The sequence below is a fragment of the Sciurus vulgaris genome, assembly GCF_902686455.1.
Source record: "Sciurus vulgaris genome assembly, chromosome: 5".
Taxonomy (NCBI): Eukaryota; Metazoa; Chordata; class Mammalia; order Rodentia; family Sciuridae; genus Sciurus; species Sciurus vulgaris.
The window spans coordinates 176,907,808-176,925,527 of NC_136465.1; the positions used below are offsets into that span (position 1 = coordinate 176,907,808).

Sequence of the window (17,720 nt, forward strand, 5' to 3'; positions counted from 1 at the left end):
TCACCGTCCAGGCAGGCGAGTGGTAGTCCACGTTTCCCTTGAGGAAACCCACGCCCTGGCTTTGCGGCCAGCCTCGGTGATGTGGCGTGTCCAGGTGTCATCCCCGTGACTCCTCCCAACATGCCCTTGAACACACATGTGCCCATTAAATGACTAAATTGGTTTCTGAAATTAGCTAAAGTCTTGAGCAAAATTGTTTATTCAAAATATAATCAAAATTATTTCAAACCTAGTTGTTTTACTAAGTCAGATTTCAAGATGAAAGACCCTTCATTCACATCCAGAAAGAAGTCTTGTTAACCCGTCGCTTACACAGAGGCCAAGGCAGAAGGCAGGTCAGTGACGCTGTTAAGGAGACACCTCGGTCCTGTCTTCAGTCACAGGACTGCCTTGCTCCTGTGAACTTCCCAGCTGTTGGTCATTTTAGCAGCCAGGCGCAAGAGTCCACCTCCATTGGCGTAGACTTGCCCGAGTCCTGCTGCTGTCGGCCCTTTTCATTCTTTCTTCCCAGTACCAGGTTCTCCAGTGAGCATTTGCTGCAAGGTGAGAGTGTGGCCCCAGCTCAAACTACCAGTCAAGAGAGAAGCCCTGCATATCTTCAAGAGCCATCCAGGTGGCAACTTTTCAAAGGCTATTTAACAAGCAGGATTTGATCCTGGTGGCAAGTCCACCTCCCTCCTGCTGCCGCCTTGTAGTCGGTCCTTGGGGAGGCCACATTAGAAACGTTCCAGTCTGGTGTTTCTAAGGCAGAGGTCTAGATCTTCCGTTATTCCTAAATGTTTCTCAGACCCTTTCTCCATCCCTCCTTTCCATTCTGTAGCTCTTCGCAGTCTTTTGCGCCTTATTTATGCCCAGCACCCTGTGACAAGGAGTTCATCTGACTGTGCTAAAAACCCGTTGCCTGGAAGGTGGCTCGGAGCCTTTCTGCCTAGGAGGAACACGAAGCAGGCCCTGGGAAGCCCAGAGCGTGTGGGTGAGCACGCACAGCAGCCTGCCTCCTGTGGGTGCCAGGCACTAGGGAACACCTATTCCCAAACCGCCCCTTGCTGGGAGCCTGCCAAAAACCCAAAGCCAGCCCCAGCTCCTGTTCCAGGCATGTGCCCATGTTTGTGAGGAGTTGGGAAGTTCCACAGCACACCCGGGAGGGTGAGCCGCTCTGAGGGCGGAGAGCTACGCCTGAAACTGGCAGCTCTGGTTGCAGATTCCTGGATGGCTAGCACCAACAGCCAGAGCACCAGGGACTTCTGCAGGCCTCAGCACACCCATTTCAAAGAAGTGCCTTGTGAAAATCCCCCAGACCACTTCAGGACTGTGGGGCAAACTGTTTCCATCATTAAGCTATTGCTTTGCTCTAAAATCTATAATTATCCTGAAATGAGCAAGACAGAAAAAAAAAAAAAAACCAGTAAACCAGGAGGAAATAACTTTTTAATATGTAAAGCAACTTTCCAAAGAAACATGAAATCATACAGCAAAGCTGAAAGCCAACTGCCAAATCCTGCCTAGAGATATTTCTGCTGGCCATGGAAGAGGCTCACCAATTAGCCAGACCTTCGTGGAAACGCCACAGTCAGCCAGCATGCCAGTATGTTCACTGTACGCCATCAGGGCGTTTTTTCTAAAATATATTTTGTAAAAACCATGAGTTATGCCTCCAAGTGGCAAAAGCACTCAGCATTTTCTTTGCAGATTTAATTACCGTCATACATCGTTAGTTTGGAAACCTCTAAAGATTCCCATTTACGCAAACTTTCTGAACTCTGCAAGTGGAGGACCCAAGTCAAAAGAGGGTCTAACGAACAGGACTCCCAGCTACTCGATGGAGCTGGAGGGTCGCTGCTACTTCTGACTGAAGGAGGTCATGGCTGATCACCGGGAATGCTAGGAAGCTGTAAACAAACTCTCCACACACCCACTCTCCCCTTAGGGGCTCCACCTGCTGCAGATGTGGCCCAGCCACAGGCCACAGGTGTCAAATGATCTGGCTTGTGTGGTGGCCAAGAAGTGGGCTCAGAGAAAGGGCTGGAGGATTCTGTTTCCACCGATGATCATTCAGTATCAAGTCAGTGACAAGTGAAGTAAGAAAAGCAGGTCTGTCATACCCTAACTCCCAGGGGTTGTCTGCAGAGGGACAGGGTGGCACTTGGAGCAGCTCTCCCTGGAGGGGGTGTTGCCGACCCCTCCAAGGGCTGCTTCCCTTCAGGCCCAAGGGCACGTGCATGTGCACTCTAGAGTCCTTGTCCTGTTGGGATGGTTTTCTTGAGCTGTTTTCTGGTACAAAGATGAGAGCCAGCCTGACAGGGAGAAGCCACGTGATGTTGAGGGACCTGATTTTTGAGGCTGGATGTGAAACCAAATTCCAGTTAACCTGAAGGGAATATATTTCCAGGTGAAACCCACCAAGTTCAATATCAAGTTGGCAGATTTCTAATATAAAGGCCTTTGAAGAATGTTGGCCGACGATTTAAACCCACCAGGAATGACAGTCATGTATTTTCAAGATTCATTCACTAGAATCAGGGATGGAAACGTCTTCTAATGCCTCCCACTAACTAATGTACTTGTGATTAAACAGGAAAAACATCCTGTTTGGTTCTAGCTGGATTTTTCGAGAAAAATCCCACGAGGAGCACGCCCTCCTGGTCTGTCACTGCTGCACAGAAACTGAACCCTGCAAGAGCGGCCGGACATCACCCCTCTCCGCCATGCCGCTGGCTGGGGGCTGCCTTGCTGTTTGTTCTTGTGACCACTTCTCTGCTAAGGTGTGTCTTAAATAATATTCTTTGACAAGCAAGCCTGGCTGCTTTTGCAGGCACCCAAAGGTTCCAGTAAGGCGGGAAGGCAGTGCCACCGCCACCTGCACTCTCAAGTGCTGACAGGAGGCGAGTGGGGTCCCTGCCAGAGCGTGGGGTCCCGTGATGATCTGAAAACAATAAAAATAAAAAGCCCAGTTTTCTTAATGCCTAAAACCTGGCACCTAGGCCTCCCAGTTAGGACATATGCTTGCTTCTGTCACCCTGTACTACTCGAGGGACAGGCATTCCCAGAAAAGTTAAGGATGGCCTTCAGGAAGCAGCGCTGTGCGCCATCAGGCTTTCGGGCTCCGGTTCCGGTGAGCTCGTCACTTGCACAGAAGTAGTGCAGCACTCTGAAAAAGCTAGCCTCGCCGAGCAGGGCGGCTTCGGCCTGGCAGACCTCTGGAGAAGGGCTTAAAAGATGAGACCAGCAGATGCCATCAACCACCCATGTGTCCAAGCTGCAGGCTGAAGCCCAGCTCGACCTGTCACCACGCTGACCCTCCAGCGGCCTCGCCAAGCCTAAGTGCTCCTTCGCACCTGCTCTTACACTCTCGGGCGTGACCTGAGACACCTGCCCATCTGTGACCTGCGAAGCACTTTCACGTGCCTTCAGCTGGTCCTCAGCCACCCCATCTCACAGCAGGGGAACCACCGCCCACTGCCCATCCTGGACTGCTTTGTCCCTCCGGGGAAGACACAGCAGGGCTTTATTTCTCCCGAGACCCAGTTCCCAAGTCCACAGACCCCAGAATGAGCAGGGGGAAAGTTCTTGAGGCACCAGGTGTACTCTGGCTGTCCTGGACACAGATGGGGAACGACACCAGGCACCCTGCAGAACAGTGTGCAGACTTGGGCCAGCTCCCGGGGGCACTCCGGGGCCTGACCTGACTGCCGCCCTAGATGCTGGACAGCACATGCAACCAGCAGAGCTGAGCTGTGCTTCCCGCCTGGGTCGGACACTGGAGAAGGTCCACATCCACATAGGTAGTCATGAAGGGGACAGGCCTCCCGAGCAGTCACCCAACCACCACCCACTCCAGGTGGAAGGACGGAGGGACCTGGCCCGGCGGCACACTGACCCTGGAGACTCGGCTGAGGTAGGTGGAGTCGCCCCGTCGCAGCGGCAGACGCAGGCAGAGTGCAGCGCGACAGCTCGTCTTTAATACCACACACAAGATCCAGAGGAGGCCCGGCAGGAGGGCCCCTCCGGGAGCCCGCAGAACGCGGACAGAGGGGAGGGCGGGCTCCACTCTGCCTCTGCGGACTTCAGAAAAGCACGGCAACCAAGAGCCAGCTTCCAGTCTGTTCCCTGGGGTGGGGAGGGCACACTGCGCGTCACCGGATGCGGCTCCTTCGCGCTAGGGAAGGCCAGGCTGGCAGCCCGAACACCGGCGGCTGGCCTGCCCTGCACCTGCTGTGCACACCCAGCTGAGCATCCCCCTTTGCCCAGGGAGCTGGTCGGAGAAGTGGGGCCAGCACCCTAGCCAAAGAAGACCAGGGGAGGGGAGAGGATGCCCAGCCCCTCTCCAGCCTCAGGACGGCAGATCTGCCAGGCCTTCCTGAGAGGAGCCAACCCCGCCCACATCAGACACTGGCCACCAAGCCCTCCCACCTGCCCAAAGAATCCAGATTCTGCGGGACCCTCCAGCCGAGGCCTGGGGGCGTGTCCGAGTTGGGTGTGTGGGTGGTTCTTTGGCTGGAAGCGGAAGGCCGCTCTGGCGGAGTCAGGGCAGCCTGCTTGGTCCAGGCTGTTCTGGCCCTGGGCGAGTGCAGTGCTCCAGCCCAGCACAGCGTCCAACAGCATGTCCCATCGTCCCCACCTTCCTGCGTGACCTCTCGTGACACGGTAACTAGGGAGGGTGAGCTGTCAGGCTGGAGGCCAGTGTGTTGGTACTGCTTTGGGATCCTCGCTGGGCTTCCCTAGGACCCTGAGCACCGCGGGGTGGGTCCTGCCCATCAGCTGTGAGCCAGGTCAGGGGGTCTGGGCACATTCCGACACTGGCTGCCCCTGTGGCCTCTTGGCATCTCTCTCCAGAGGTGGGCTGGGGGTGGCGAATGGCGGCACAGGGCGGGAGCAGAGCCAGGAGGGAGGAGTACGAGGCACTTCAGTTTGGGCTGGTGTTCTAGAGTCGGCCCTGGCCCCGGGAGTTGAGTGGCCCCGCCTGGCTGTGGCTCCAGAGCTGGCTTGTCACAGAAGACCCGGTGGCGGTGACAGGTAGGCACTTGGCAGCACTCCCAGGGCTGAGCAGGGCCGGGGCTCCGCGCAGGCTCCACACACGCTAGGTCATCAGGATGGGCTTCTGCCGTACTTCCAGGATGTCTAGGGCCAGCAGGAGGGGAGCAGGGGGTCAGGGACTCTCAACCACCATGCCTGGCCACGTCGGATCAGAGGAGGAGCCCACGGTGGCCACACACCATCACCTGCCCGGCAGAAAGGCCCCCGGAGCAGCTGCAGAGCCTGGATACGGGGCGAGGAAGGAGCAGCCCCACTCCAGAGCCCTCGCCTCAGTGCGGCAGGCCCGAGAGCAGAGCCAAGCCCTCAGTGACACCTGGAACTGCAGCCACTCGAGGGGACAGCAAGAACTGCAGGCAGGCCTGCAGAGGGGCACCCTGGTTCTGGAAGAGCTGCGGGGAGACAGCCCCAGAGTCACAGGACCAGGGAGTCCGGGCGACTGCGGAGAAGGGGCCTCACCTGTTAAGATCCGGGGCAGCGGCAAAGTGACGTATGTCAGGTGTGCATAGAGAAGGAAGTTCCCGTCGGCTCTGTTCAGCTTCAGCCAGGACCCCACCAGCGACCGTCCCGTGCCAGATAGGGACCGGGACCGCAGATTGGTTGCATTGTGCAAGTCAGCTGGAGGTCAGAAAGCCAGGTCAGAGTCCCAACTGTGGGGACCCAGGAGGAGCTGCAGGACAGATCCCCCAGGCCAGGCCAGTACCAGCCTGACTATGTCCTGGGCACTCCTTACGGCCCCCACCAGCACCCACACAGCCCAGAGCTGCTGCCCCTCACCTTCGTCCTTCAGCACCTTGTCCACTCCTCTACTTCCAGGGAGACTCCCCTGACCCTCCCAGCTTCCCCTCCTCTGTGCCAGCTCTGAGTCCCCTGGAGGGGTTCTGCTTCCCTGTGCCCTGTCTGTGCCTAGACTAGGCACTGCCAACCACAGGCCATGGGCGCAGCAGGACAGACCTCTGGGCCCGGCTGGGACAACTGCCCCTGGGAGGCAGGCCAGGTGCTGTGGGCACTTCCCACCACAACAGGGACCAACCAGCGCGGGGAGGCTTGCCCAAGCCCCCTAAGAGCAGGTCGAGGTCAGCGCTGAGTCCCCTGGCCCTGGGCTAGGGTCGGGAGGAGCCTGCTCCCTGCTGGGGCCCATGGGATGATGCCCAGGAACTTCCCCTCGTTCACTCGACACGTGGGCGGGCCCACACCCGCTGGCCCTGGGGTCGGGGAGGACGCCCAGCCCTCACCAGCAGAGCGCACCAGGACTTCCCGCCCTGTGCCTGAAGCCCACTCCCCTGCCCCTCTGGGGCCTTCCCTGACCCACAAGAGAGAAGAGGACCGGTTTTCTGGTGGGGCAGCTCACTGGGCAGCGGTGATCACTGCGTACACAGAGAGGGGCCAGCGTGTGGGAGACTCAGAGATGCCCAGGTGGCCATGCGGCTGTCTGCACAGTGCCCCCAGCCCAGCAGCGCCTGCAGGTGGCACACCACTCACTCCTCTAGACCAGGAGAAAGAGAGGCAAGCGGCCAGGCCTCGGGCAGCACTGGGCCAGGCTCACCTCCACCATCGTCCTCCCGAAAAAACTCCTCGCTGTCGTTGGCCGAATGAGACTTCTTCATCTCGGTGATCCGGTTCCGGGGCACCTTCCTCTTGAGGGACGGGGAGAAGAAGGCAGGCCGGTTGTTCCTCTCCGGGGTTGGGGGAGTGCTGAAGGAGGTCACCTGGGAACAAGGAGCCCAAGTCACTGGAGCAGCAAGAGCAGCTGGGGTCACGGGGCCCCAGGGCCACTCATTTCCTGCCCTCAAACAGCTGGGCTCCAAGCCCCAGGGGAGCGGCCAGTGGGCTGTGGCCACTGATCCTGGCCCAAGCACAGCCATCCTGCCAAGGACGGAATGCCCAGGCAACCGTGTGGTCCAAGGAGGAAGCCCACTGCCACCTTCCTGGCCTCCACCAGTGAGGGTGCTGGAGCACAGGGTGGCGGTGTGACTGGGGTCAAGCCCAGGAGCCTTGGGCTGCTGCCGGGGGCTGGCACTAGCCCATTGGACGGCAAGGAAAGAAGACAGGACAGCGACCTTGACTTGCCTCAGGTCAGCCGGCGGCCTGGGGGCAAAACCAGGACTGCAGCCAGCATCCCGTGTCCTCCCAACCCACGAGGCCTCCTCCCTCCTGCGCACAGCCCCTTCCCAAGAAGTGCTACGGCTGAGCAGCTCCGAGCCGGGTCTCCACTCCTCCCTCCAGAGCATGGCAGGTTCCACTCGCCTGCCAGCCATGCCCACTCAGGCCAGGCTGGCACACCCAGGCACAGACTCAGGTCCCTGCCCTCAAGGAGCTCACAGTCTGTTGGGGTGCAGACAGAGAGTGACGACCACAGACAGCATGCTGGCTGCGAGACAGAATGGGAAGCACAGGACACAGGAGACAGAGGCAGAAGGGATCAGCAGCCTGGGAAATCAGGGTAGGCTTCCTGGAGGAGGTGCACTTGAGCTGGGTCTTGAAGGACGAGTAGGAGTTCGCCAGGTGAAGAAGGGGGGGAAGGGCGTTCCAGGCAGAGGGAACTTGGCCCATCTCCTCCCTCCTCCCCATGCAAACAAGAATCAGAGCAGCAGGACGAGCTGGGACCGAGACTTCGAGACCGCATCGGCCTCCTCGTCACAGCTCCGACATCCACCAAAGTCCCGGCGGCTGCTGGGCTCCAGACGGTCCTCCCACAAGCCGGGAAGGTTTAAAAGATAAAAAAACAAACACCAGAAGCTACAATACACACAGTCTGCATTTGTGGCCCGCGCTAGTTACAGGTGGCCTCTGGGTACAGGAGGACGTGTGACAGGACAGGGAGTAAAGAGCAGGGTCCCCAGGGCTCAGGCCTGGCTGCCCCGTGTGACCCCAGGGCCCAGGGCTCCTTGCAGCCACACCACCTGGGAGATGAGGAAATGGAGGTTTGGGCAGGTCTGGTGACACATCTGTGGTCTCTCAGCACCCAGTGTCCAGCCCAGGGAGCAGGCCACAGCTTCACACGAACTTCCACACACATCTATTCAGGGTCCCAGTGGGTCATTCAGGGCCAGAATCAGGCCCCTCATCTCAGAAATATAAGCCAGCTCCATTCCAAAGGCAAGGGGGCCGCCGTCCACCCACCTTCACAGAATGCGGCACTTGCTCGTCTTAAAAACACACTGACTGAGCAGACTTTTAAAAAAATCGTGCGGAAAAAGCAAGAAAACCAACGCTTGAGGCCCTGGAGGTAATCAGTTAGGATCCTTTTACAGAATCAACGCTCAGGCACACGCTCCCTCGCCACAGGTCCCTGGGCAGTGCCGCACATGCCTAGCACACCAGCAGCCAGAGGCCACCAGGCCACTCTGTCTGAGAAGTGCCTCACAGGCCAGTCCCTCCACGCTGGCCAGAGCGATCGGTGAGGGGTGCCTCGGCGCCTCCCACACACACCTGGGAGGCAGGCGTTTGAAGGTGAAGCTGTGGCTGGAAGGAGAGGTGCCCGTGGTCCCAAGCACACGCATCTCTCAGCCTGCCTGTGTCCCGCCAGGGCCCAGCTCTGGGCAGCCTTCCTTCTGGAGACCCAAGTACAGCAGGAAAGCCAGTAGGCAGAGGCCTTGTCCACCTGAGCCCTGGGGGTGAAGCTGCTGCTAACCTCAGCTCTCCACCCTAGACAGGGTGCCTCGGGCCCAGGGCTGTCCCCAAGAGCTGTGTGACCTGGGCAGTAGCCTGGGTTCCAGGTCTGTGGGCAGGGATTCCTACCCCCACACAGAGGCCCACGAGGAGCCGGTGCTGCGGGGCTGCTGGGCTCTCTGGCCCACGCTGCAGGGCCACAGGAAGGCCAGCTCACCATCCTCCCCGTCCGACTCAACAGCCAGAGCTCCCTTGGCCACCTTGCCCAGCAGGTGCAGCCAGGCAGGCACCAGGGCTAGGCCTGGCTTTCTGGTCAGACTCTCCTGTGTCCACAGCCAGTGGGGACTCAGCCTGGCTGCGGTGGCAGCTCAGAGAAGCAGAATGAGCTCTGACCCAGGCCCAGCTGCTGTGTGACCTTGGACAAGGCGCCTGCCTCTCTGAGCCTCGGCCTCCTGCTGGGTGGGAGTGATGGTGCCCACCTCCCAGGGCTGGGATGGGGACAGGAGGCCCCGCCCCCTACAGTTAGCCCGTACCCGCTCATGCATGGGTGACGCTGGGCTGGAGTCCTCTTCAGTCCCGCAGGGGGACGTGTCGCCAGTGGACACACGGCTGACGGCCATCTCAGCATGGCCCTTTCCCTGGGGCCCCTTCATGCGCACAAACTCCATGTTGTTGTACTTGTAGAAGCCAAATGACATCTTCTGGGCCATGCGAGCAGCCACGCTCACCTACGGCAGGCGAAATGTGGTCTGAGCCAGGCGGTGGGGACTGCGCCACAGGCCTCCCCCTCGGGGCACAGGCAACCAGGGTGACCAGCCCTGATGTCTCCTGGGGAGGGACAGGCCCAGTGACTCTAGCCCAGTCTCACGGGCAGTGCGTGCCCTGAGCGCCCGCACCACAGGCTAGGGCAGGCTAGGACGGGCCAGCTCACAGGCCCGAATGCGAACCCCACCCCAGGCTGGGAGAGGCGCTGGCCTCAAGACGGCCCCACCACACAGGCGCAGCTGGGCTCCCTCCCTGCAGTCAGGGCCAGTTTCTGGGCTGGGCTGTCCCCAGAAACAGGCAAGGGGAAGCCAGGGGCTCATGGGACAGAGCAAGGAGGAGGGGAAAGGAAGACCCCCAAGGCAGGCTAGGCCAGGGCCAGCTGAGAGGTGCCTGGGGGGCAGTCGCAGCACAGATAGCTGCAGGTGCGCAGGACAGAGGGCCGGGCCAGCATGGGCTGCACTCACCCGGTTGTCGTACACTTTCTTCAGCGCCTCGTAGCGGATAGAGCCCTGGAAGATGACCCCCTGGAACGTGTTGGTCTTGTCACTGGCCACCAGCTCCACACACACCATCTCTCCTTCCCCCACGGTCATGTCACTGAACACCTGAGGAGGGGCACAGAGAGGAGAGGGGGTGTAAGCATCACCTGTCACCACCAGGCCTGCCGCCCACCCAGTGCAGGGACGGTCTGCTAGCAAAGCCCCACTTTGCAGGTGAAGATGCTGGCAGAGAAGGTGACAGCTGTCCACAGACCCCCAGCTCCTCCCAGCCCATCAGAGACCCTTGGGACAGTGCCCACTGGGCAGGGCTGCAGCAGGAACTCTAGGACTGGAGGGTGCAGCCCCCACTGGGCCATGTGGAGGGCCAGGCCCTGCATACGCCTTCTCTGTAAGCAAGTAGGACAGGCCACAAGCCTGCCTGCCGCCTGGGCACCTCCCAACACCAGCAGTGCAGCACAGCCCTGCCTGGCCCACCGTGCCCTGAACTAGGCCCTGGGCTCAAGTCAAAGGCTCGGCAGCACTGACACAGTGACCACATGTTGCCTCTCTGAGCTGCTATTCCTAGGGGCTGGAACGCAGATGCAAACAGCTTTGCTGTGTGAGCTAGGGAGGGCACGTCACCTCTCTGAGCCTCAGGTGCTCAGGGACTCCAAAAGCCATGTCCGCCTTCCCCATGGGTTCTCCCAGGGAACCTCGCCACCACTGGGTGAGCACAGGGACCAGTCCCAGGGCCTCGAGTGGGGCCGCAGCTTCCTTCCTGCTCCGCCTGGTGCCCTCTGGCCAGCAAGCCCCATTTTCCCAGCCTTTAAACACAAGCTTGTCCCAGATAACTTCTGAAGCCCCACCCTGTCCGACACCCCAGGATTCCAAGGTGGCGTGGGCATGAAGATGCTCATTTGTGGTCAAAGGAAATGACAGAGTCCCCCTGCCCAGGAGGCATGCACCCAGCAGCTCTTGCATCATCCACCCTGATGGGCACGTAGGACGCACAGTGACATCATACTCACTCTGTAGATGAGGCTGGGTAAACTCACCTGCCCCAAGTCAGACACCAGGAAGAGAGGCCATACTGGCTGCCTCTGGACCAACCCAGGCGCCCAGCACCTTCTGTGCCAGAAGGTCCTGGCCCTGCGCCTCCTGGAGCGGAGCCAAGGGGAGAGCAGCCAGCTGCAAGCAACTCACCTCCTCGAAGTTGTCAATCATGAAGAAGATGTTGGGGTAACTCATCTTGGATTCTTCCCCTTTGCTGTCCATGGGGTGCTTGCTGGGGGATGCAAACACTTGCTGAAAGAAAGCAGATTCCGAGAGCTGAGAGAGGGCCCGCCTTGCAGGCAGGCCTAGGGCTACTCCAGGCACGGGTTGTCATGGCCACACTGCTCAGAGCCTGTCCAAAGCCACAGAGCCGCTCTGAAGGAGCTGCATGCCAAGACTCTGAAGGGTGCATGCTCCTTGCCTGGGACACAGGACCCCATGCGCTGCAGTCATGTCCCTCGCCTCAAGGGCAGGGAGATGAGGAGGAGACATGTCCTCCCCACATACACATGAGCAGCCCTGGACTGACTGGCAGATGGGAGGCCCAGGGGCTCTCGAACCAGGGCTCACCTGGGATTTCTTCTTATGGATGTGAATGTCACCTCCATCGGCACGCGTGCACACTGCACAGGTCACCATGTAGTCCAGCTGGAACAGAGCACAGGTGAGTGTGCACAGGGTCACTTCCCTCAACCCACGCAAAGCCCGCCCTGCCATACCCGTACCTTCTGCAGGATGAGATTCAGGCACACGCTCTCCTCCCAGTCGATGTCAGGGTCTCCCAGGCCCGGCAACTTCTTGGAGTCCCGCCGGTACACCTCCACCTCCACCTCGGGCTCAGCCTCAGCCTGCTGCGGCACGGGGCAGAGGTGAGTGTGCGGGCACCTGTGCTCCCAGCGTGCAGAACCAACCAGGCCTCCCACTCCCGCTCCCCAGCACTCTAGCTCTGTGACCTCCAGGTCATCCGTTCTCCTCTTGGAGCCTAGGTTTTCTCATCTGTACAATGCCAACATCTTCCTCTCAAAGTCGTTGTGATGATTAAAAAAGATCATGTCTGCCAGGTGTCATTAATGACAGCCAGGAGCGGTCGGGTTCAATGTTTTACAAATCACATATTTTTTGGACCTAAAGATATCCCTGGAAGGCAAGAATTGTTAATCCTATTGTAACAGATGAAGGTCAAACTTACTGGCAGTGGAATAATACATACGCACGAGAAAGAAACGAGAGCTCCACCTGCACCTCCCGTGCACGGAGCCGCGCACTGGGGAAGTCAAAACCGGGGCTTGGTGCGCCTGTCCTGCCAGGGCCTCCTGTCCGGATCCTGGTGAGGCCCAGGAGCGCACCAAGGAGCACCAGCCACCCCAGCGAGGCAGTGCCGGGGCCTCTCAGTGTGCAGGTCTGTCCACCCAGAGGCAGAGCTGGGACCCATGCAGAGATGGCCTCCTCCTGAGGGCAGGACTGCCACTTCCCATGGCCTGTGCAGCGAGGAAAGTCCCCCGAGCTCTGAGCTGGGTCCCCGGGCCCCAGGCTGCTCGAGGCCTCACTTCATAGCCCTGGCTGGTACGCTCAGGGGACCGGCATGAGCCACCGAGTCAGCAGGCATGGCCCCAGATGACACAGAGGAAGCAGCAACTCCATGACCAGGGGTGCGAGAAGCCAGGTCTGCCCCAGAGGAAGGAGGTAGCTGAGGGCAGCTAGGGGCCTCAGGTGTGCCTGGCTTCTGGGGGCTGGTGACCCTGGGTGCTCCCACTGAGACCATCCAGCTATGCTGCTCTGTGAGTGTCGCCGCGTGCCTGATATGCTCAAGAAAACCTACTGAAGGAGCAAGGGCAGCCAAAGCAGAGCTGGGCCGCCAGGAGTGGGGAGATCCAAGGCAGGATCTGCCCTGTCCCGGAGCTTTGGCTTTCCTGTGAGAGGGTTTAAGATCATCTGTACCCCTGGATTGCTCAGGGTGTCAATGGGAGTGACAGTAACACACTCATGGGCCACAGCAGAGTAGGCCACTAACAGATGCCAGGGCGCATCACTGCCAGGGACAAAACGGGCCACTGGGAGTACTTCATCCAGGGTGGTGTGAACAGTGTAGAGAATCCAGGACACTCTCTGGGGGCAGGCTGGGTCAGGATTCCCAGCATGTCCCTGCAGCAGGGGGCAGAGATCCCAGCATCCTGTGCCCACCCACACTGCAGCACTGGCTCTGCCTATCCACCCTCCTCCACTAGCCCATCTGATTACCATGGCAACCGGGTACCAGTGGGATGGGGAAGAGTGGGAGGGAGTGGGATGCTGCTCCATGCTTGCCGCAGAAGGCTCTCAGTGCGCAGGCTCCCCAAACAAAGCTAGTCTGCCATTTGTTCTCGGCGGGGCGGGGCTCTGTGCTTGTGCTGCCAGCACGCCCCCTGCAGGCCGTTCTCTGCACTGCCACCTGGTGAGCTATAAAAAATGCCCCGTACAGGGGAATTCTGGGCAGATCTTGGCCCTCCACATACTGCACCAGATGCCACCCAGGCAAGGCACTATGTTGATGCCATGTCACACATTGTCACACCCTGGTCACAGGTACCTGGCACCACCCTCCCATAATACAGGTGCTGGTCCCTCCCCAGTGACTTCCTTCAGTCCACAGCTGCCCTCTGTCCTACGACTCTATGGATAGATGTCACTTCCTTTCTGCAGTCCCCCGGTCTCTGTTCTGCCCACCACCAGAGCACTAGGGGCTCTGTACTGGCCATGGCGCCTGCTGTCCCATCAGAAGGGGGCCTTCCTAAAGACAGTGACCAGCTCTGGGTCACTTCTGTGCTGCGATGCTGGGGCAAAGGGCACTTGCACACAGCTCACCGTGGATGCCTTGCTCCACTGCCTTGCTCACTTGGGGCCTCAACACCCCCAAGTCTTCAGGAGCACAGGCACGCAGCCCTGCCCTCCCATTCCAAACTCCTCAGTCTAGGCCCAGGGCCGCGCCTGCCCTGAGGAGAACTCACACCTCTCACTTCTCCACCCGCTTCTCCAGCAACCCTCTCTCTCCACACCGGCCTCTCCAGGGCACACAGACCTGTCCACCCCTGCCCTCCTGACCAGAGCGGTGACCTCTCCTGGAACTGAAGACAAGAATGGGTGCATGTGCCCATCCTCTTTAGAGCCTCTGGTCACAGCAGCATTTGCCTTGAGGAGGAAACCAACATTTCACAAAAAGAATTCCTTGCAACCTGACTCCAGCAGAGACTGATAGGCTGGCGTGACCGGGGCCACCCCCGGCTGCTCCCTGCTGGGCAGACAAGGGCATCCACCTCCTGAGTGTGACTATGGGGCAGAGGTCCCTGCACCAGGGCCACTCTGAGGCTGGAGCAGGGAGTGCTCCACACACCAGCTGCGTCCTGCCAAGAGCACCTCTGTGTCACATCACCCAAACCTTCCAGCCACCCATGGATCCAAGACAGCAGGGCCTACCCTTATGGAGTAAGGCCTGAGCCTAAGAGATGACTGTGGACATGTCACGCAACAATCAGGGGCCACGCTGGTCCAGGAAGCTGATTTTGACTGCCCATCAGGACAGGTGAGGTGGCAGAATGAGAGGTCCACCACCAACACCTGCTAGATGGCGCCACCAGTCAGGCCTCCTCCCCACCCCACCACGGGGCTCCCTGGCCCTGCCCTGCCCTGCGCTGCTCACCCACCACTGCAACTGCTCTGCCAGGCCTCCACACCCTCCCTGTCCCCAAGTCCCATCCACTGGCCATGCCACTTCTCCAGGCCCTCCCCCGCTTGGCTCTTCTGCTTCTCTGGCTAGTGGCTCATGATCTCCTGCTGGTCCCTCCAAGGTTAGCCTGGGGGGAAGGCACAATGGCTCCTTTGCCACAGGCTCCCAGGCCTGTCCACTGGCCTGTCCACAGGCTCTCAATGCAGACGGGTGGCAGGCCAGGGCCGCAAGCGCTGGCTGCACAAGCAAGCACGGCTGAGAGGCTGGGCAAGCCACAGGGCCCGAACCTGGCTTTGTTTTTGAGGAAAGCGAATCCCTTCCACGCTTGGCATAGGGCTGCTTAAATATGTGACCAGCCACTGACGCTGAAAAGCAGCTAAATTTGTTTCAACTCCTGCACACACTTCCGCTCACTGAGGAAACACCTCAGTGAGTCGCTGCATCTCCAAATCCCAGTTTCCTCGCTGCCTACCCTGCCAAGTCACTGGGAGTCACTGAGACCAAGAGGCACAGAGGCGGCCTGTGTCCTGTCTATGGAACACGCGCGGCCAGCGGGAAGCAGCAGCGGCACCTTCAAGGCAGGTCACCCTGCCGGGTCGGGCCTGTGCGCCTCTGTGGCGAGAGGCTGGCCGCACCTCAAAGCTGCAGTGGTGCTGACCCTCACGGCCTTCGAGGTCCGGGTGAAGACACGGGAGCCCAGGATGGCTCAGCCCCGGATGTGGCAGGGCTCGGTGAGCACTCCCCGACCTGCGCGAGGGCCGCAAGGAAGCTGCCGCGGATGCTGGCTGCAGCAGGGCTACCCACCTTCGTCCCCTCACTGCCGCTCTCGCTGCCCGCGTAGGCCAGCTTCCGGCGCACGTAGAAGAGCATGTCGTCCTGCCGGGGTGCCCACTTCTCCATGAAGTAGGTGGAGAACATCCAGGTCCAGAAGACGATGCGGTCATCCTTGAAGCACCCTGCGGGGGGAGGCCGAGGAGCCGTGAGAAGCCACGCCGCCTGGCCCTGGCTGTGTGACCCTGGACACGCCGGCCTCCCCAGGGCTCTGAGAAGCGCTGTCCCTTCTCCGCAGCACCACACCCCCACCCACAAGGCACCCAGAGAGACTGGGAGGCCTCCCAGGAAGCCGACTCCCCCTGGGCTCCCGGCCCACCGCGACCCATCCCAGCCTGTGCATGAGTCAGCAGCTGGGCCAAGGAAAGTGGAGGACCAGAGCCACCGCAGCTGGCTGGGCAGGGAGCCCGGCCTGGCTCTGGAGGCGGCATTCCTGCTGCTGCGGACATCCCCACCCCCACCCGCCCCCCATGCTGCGGCAATTCCCATGGAGAATCGACTTAAAGGGACAGCTGCCCTTTGCCAGCTGCTTCCCAGGCAAACAGGAACCCTACGCAGGTTGCTTAATTGATTCTCGCACAGATTTCATTACGGATGGCATTTTTTTTAATAAGCATGTATCATGTTTTTTGCACAAGAAGAAAAAGCCCCCAGGTTTTGGTAGGAGAAACCTGGGTCACCCTTCCAGTACTTCACTATGTGACACTGGGCAGGTGGTTCAGCCTCGGCTGTGGCTCCCTTTGGGAAGATGCAGGTTAACTGCCCAGCAGGGAGCAGGCTCAGCAAGGCGGGCTTCCTCCCTCCCAGTCGGAATCGACACACCTCCGGGCCACCTTTACCTGGCACGCTCACTGCTGCTGGTCCCCTCCTGCCCCACTCACCACGCCGAAGGGCCCAGTCCCTACGCTCAGACAACAGGGAACCCAAGAACCCAAGGGCCCGCGGGTCCTCTTCCCGCCTCCGAGGCGGTCAGCAGCACAAGCAGGACTTGCCCAGGTCCCTCCTCCAGGGGGTCAGCCATGATGCTGAGTCATAAGCAGAAAGTCACAGTCACACCACTAGCCAGAGAACCAAGTTCTAGACCAGCCCCGGCCCAGCCAGCTCTCAAGCCTGGCCTGGGAGCAGTGAGTGGGAGGATAAAAGCAGCCGCCCTCCAGGAGGGGTCCAGGTCAGTGAGCCTTGTCAGCCACAGGGGCACAGGCCAGGAGACCCCAAAGCACAGAAAGCTGCCCCTTCTGAGGACTGGGCCTGTGGAGGCACTGCTTGAGACCCCTCCCACTGAACCTCACAGGTGGAGCAAGCCGAGGTAAAGCCAGTAGAAAGGATGGTTGTGTATTCACAGGGAGAAAATGCCCCTATGCTCTTCTAAAGGACACTGGAGCAGCAGCCAAGATGTCCCCGAGAGCAAGTCCATCAGGTCTCAGATGGTTCCAGGGCCACACACACATTTTTAGAGCCTCAGAAACTTGCAAATTCTTTTTAACAGCATGCAAACTCTAATTCATAACCTCATTTCCAAAGATAACATACACACACTCAGATAAAGTTACACATTAATCTCACTCATTGACAGCAACATAAAAATTTTACATACAGTAGCCATTAAAAATATATGCTGATGGCCAAGCAGAATTTAATCAGGAATACAAGAATGGCCCAATATTGGAAAACCTACTAATATATTTATATCTATTTGTAACTCAAAAGAGGACTAACACACAATCATCTCACAGAGATTGGGAGACCACTCAATGAAACCCAACAGCCATTGTTAATTTTTAAAAACATAGTGTGCTGGGCATGGTGCACACCTGTGATCCCAGCAACTCAGGAGGCTGAGGCAAAAGGATCACAAGTTCAAGACCAGCCTGGACAAGTTAGCAAAGCCCTGCCTCAAAATAAAATAAAAAAGGGCTGGGGTTGTAGCTCAGTGGGAGAGCGCTTGCCTAGCATGTGAGGCACTGGGTTCGATTCTCAGCACCACATAAAAATAAATAAAGGTCCATCAACAACTAAAAATGTATTTTTAAAAACAGGGGGGCTGGGAACATAGCTCAGTGGTAAAGCACTTCCCTAGTACATGCAAGGCCTTGGGTTCCATCCCCAACACTGCAAGTAGCAATACTAGGTAATAATTTTAAAATCTTTAAAATTGTCTCCATAAAATAGGAATAAACAAACACTTCCTGTTTTAGTCAGCTTTTTCACTGCTGTGACTAAAGGATCTGACCATAACAATTTTTTTATTT

General features: G+C 58.9%; 1 protein-coding gene across 2 annotated transcripts in view; it reads right to left on the bottom strand.

Moving 5' to 3' along the window:
• Nucleotides 1-3,937: 3,937 nt before the first annotated feature.
• The window catches only part of KIAA0930, a 29,982-nt gene continuing 16,199 nt past the window's right edge, over nucleotides 3,938-17,720 (bottom strand). The window contains exons 2-10 of one of the 2 annotated variants that reach the window (XM_079141698.1): nucleotides 15,445-15,596; nucleotides 11,666-11,791; nucleotides 11,511-11,588; nucleotides 11,091-11,192; nucleotides 9,873-10,013; nucleotides 9,177-9,371; nucleotides 6,578-6,740; nucleotides 5,491-5,649; nucleotides 3,938-5,118 (exon numbers count right to left, since the gene is read on the bottom strand). In XM_079141698.1, the coding sequence (XP_078997824.1) occupies nucleotides 5,078-5,118; nucleotides 5,491-5,649; nucleotides 6,578-6,740; nucleotides 9,177-9,371; nucleotides 9,873-10,013; nucleotides 11,091-11,192; nucleotides 11,511-11,588; nucleotides 11,666-11,791; nucleotides 15,445-15,596 (1,157 nt within the window). In that variant the 3' untranslated portion in view covers nucleotides 3,938-5,077. The remainder of the gene's footprint in view (nucleotides 5,119-5,490; nucleotides 5,650-6,577; nucleotides 6,741-9,176; nucleotides 9,372-9,872; nucleotides 10,014-11,090; nucleotides 11,193-11,510; nucleotides 11,589-11,665; nucleotides 11,792-15,444; nucleotides 15,597-17,720) is intronic. The other variant, XM_079141699.1, reaches the window with a different exon arrangement.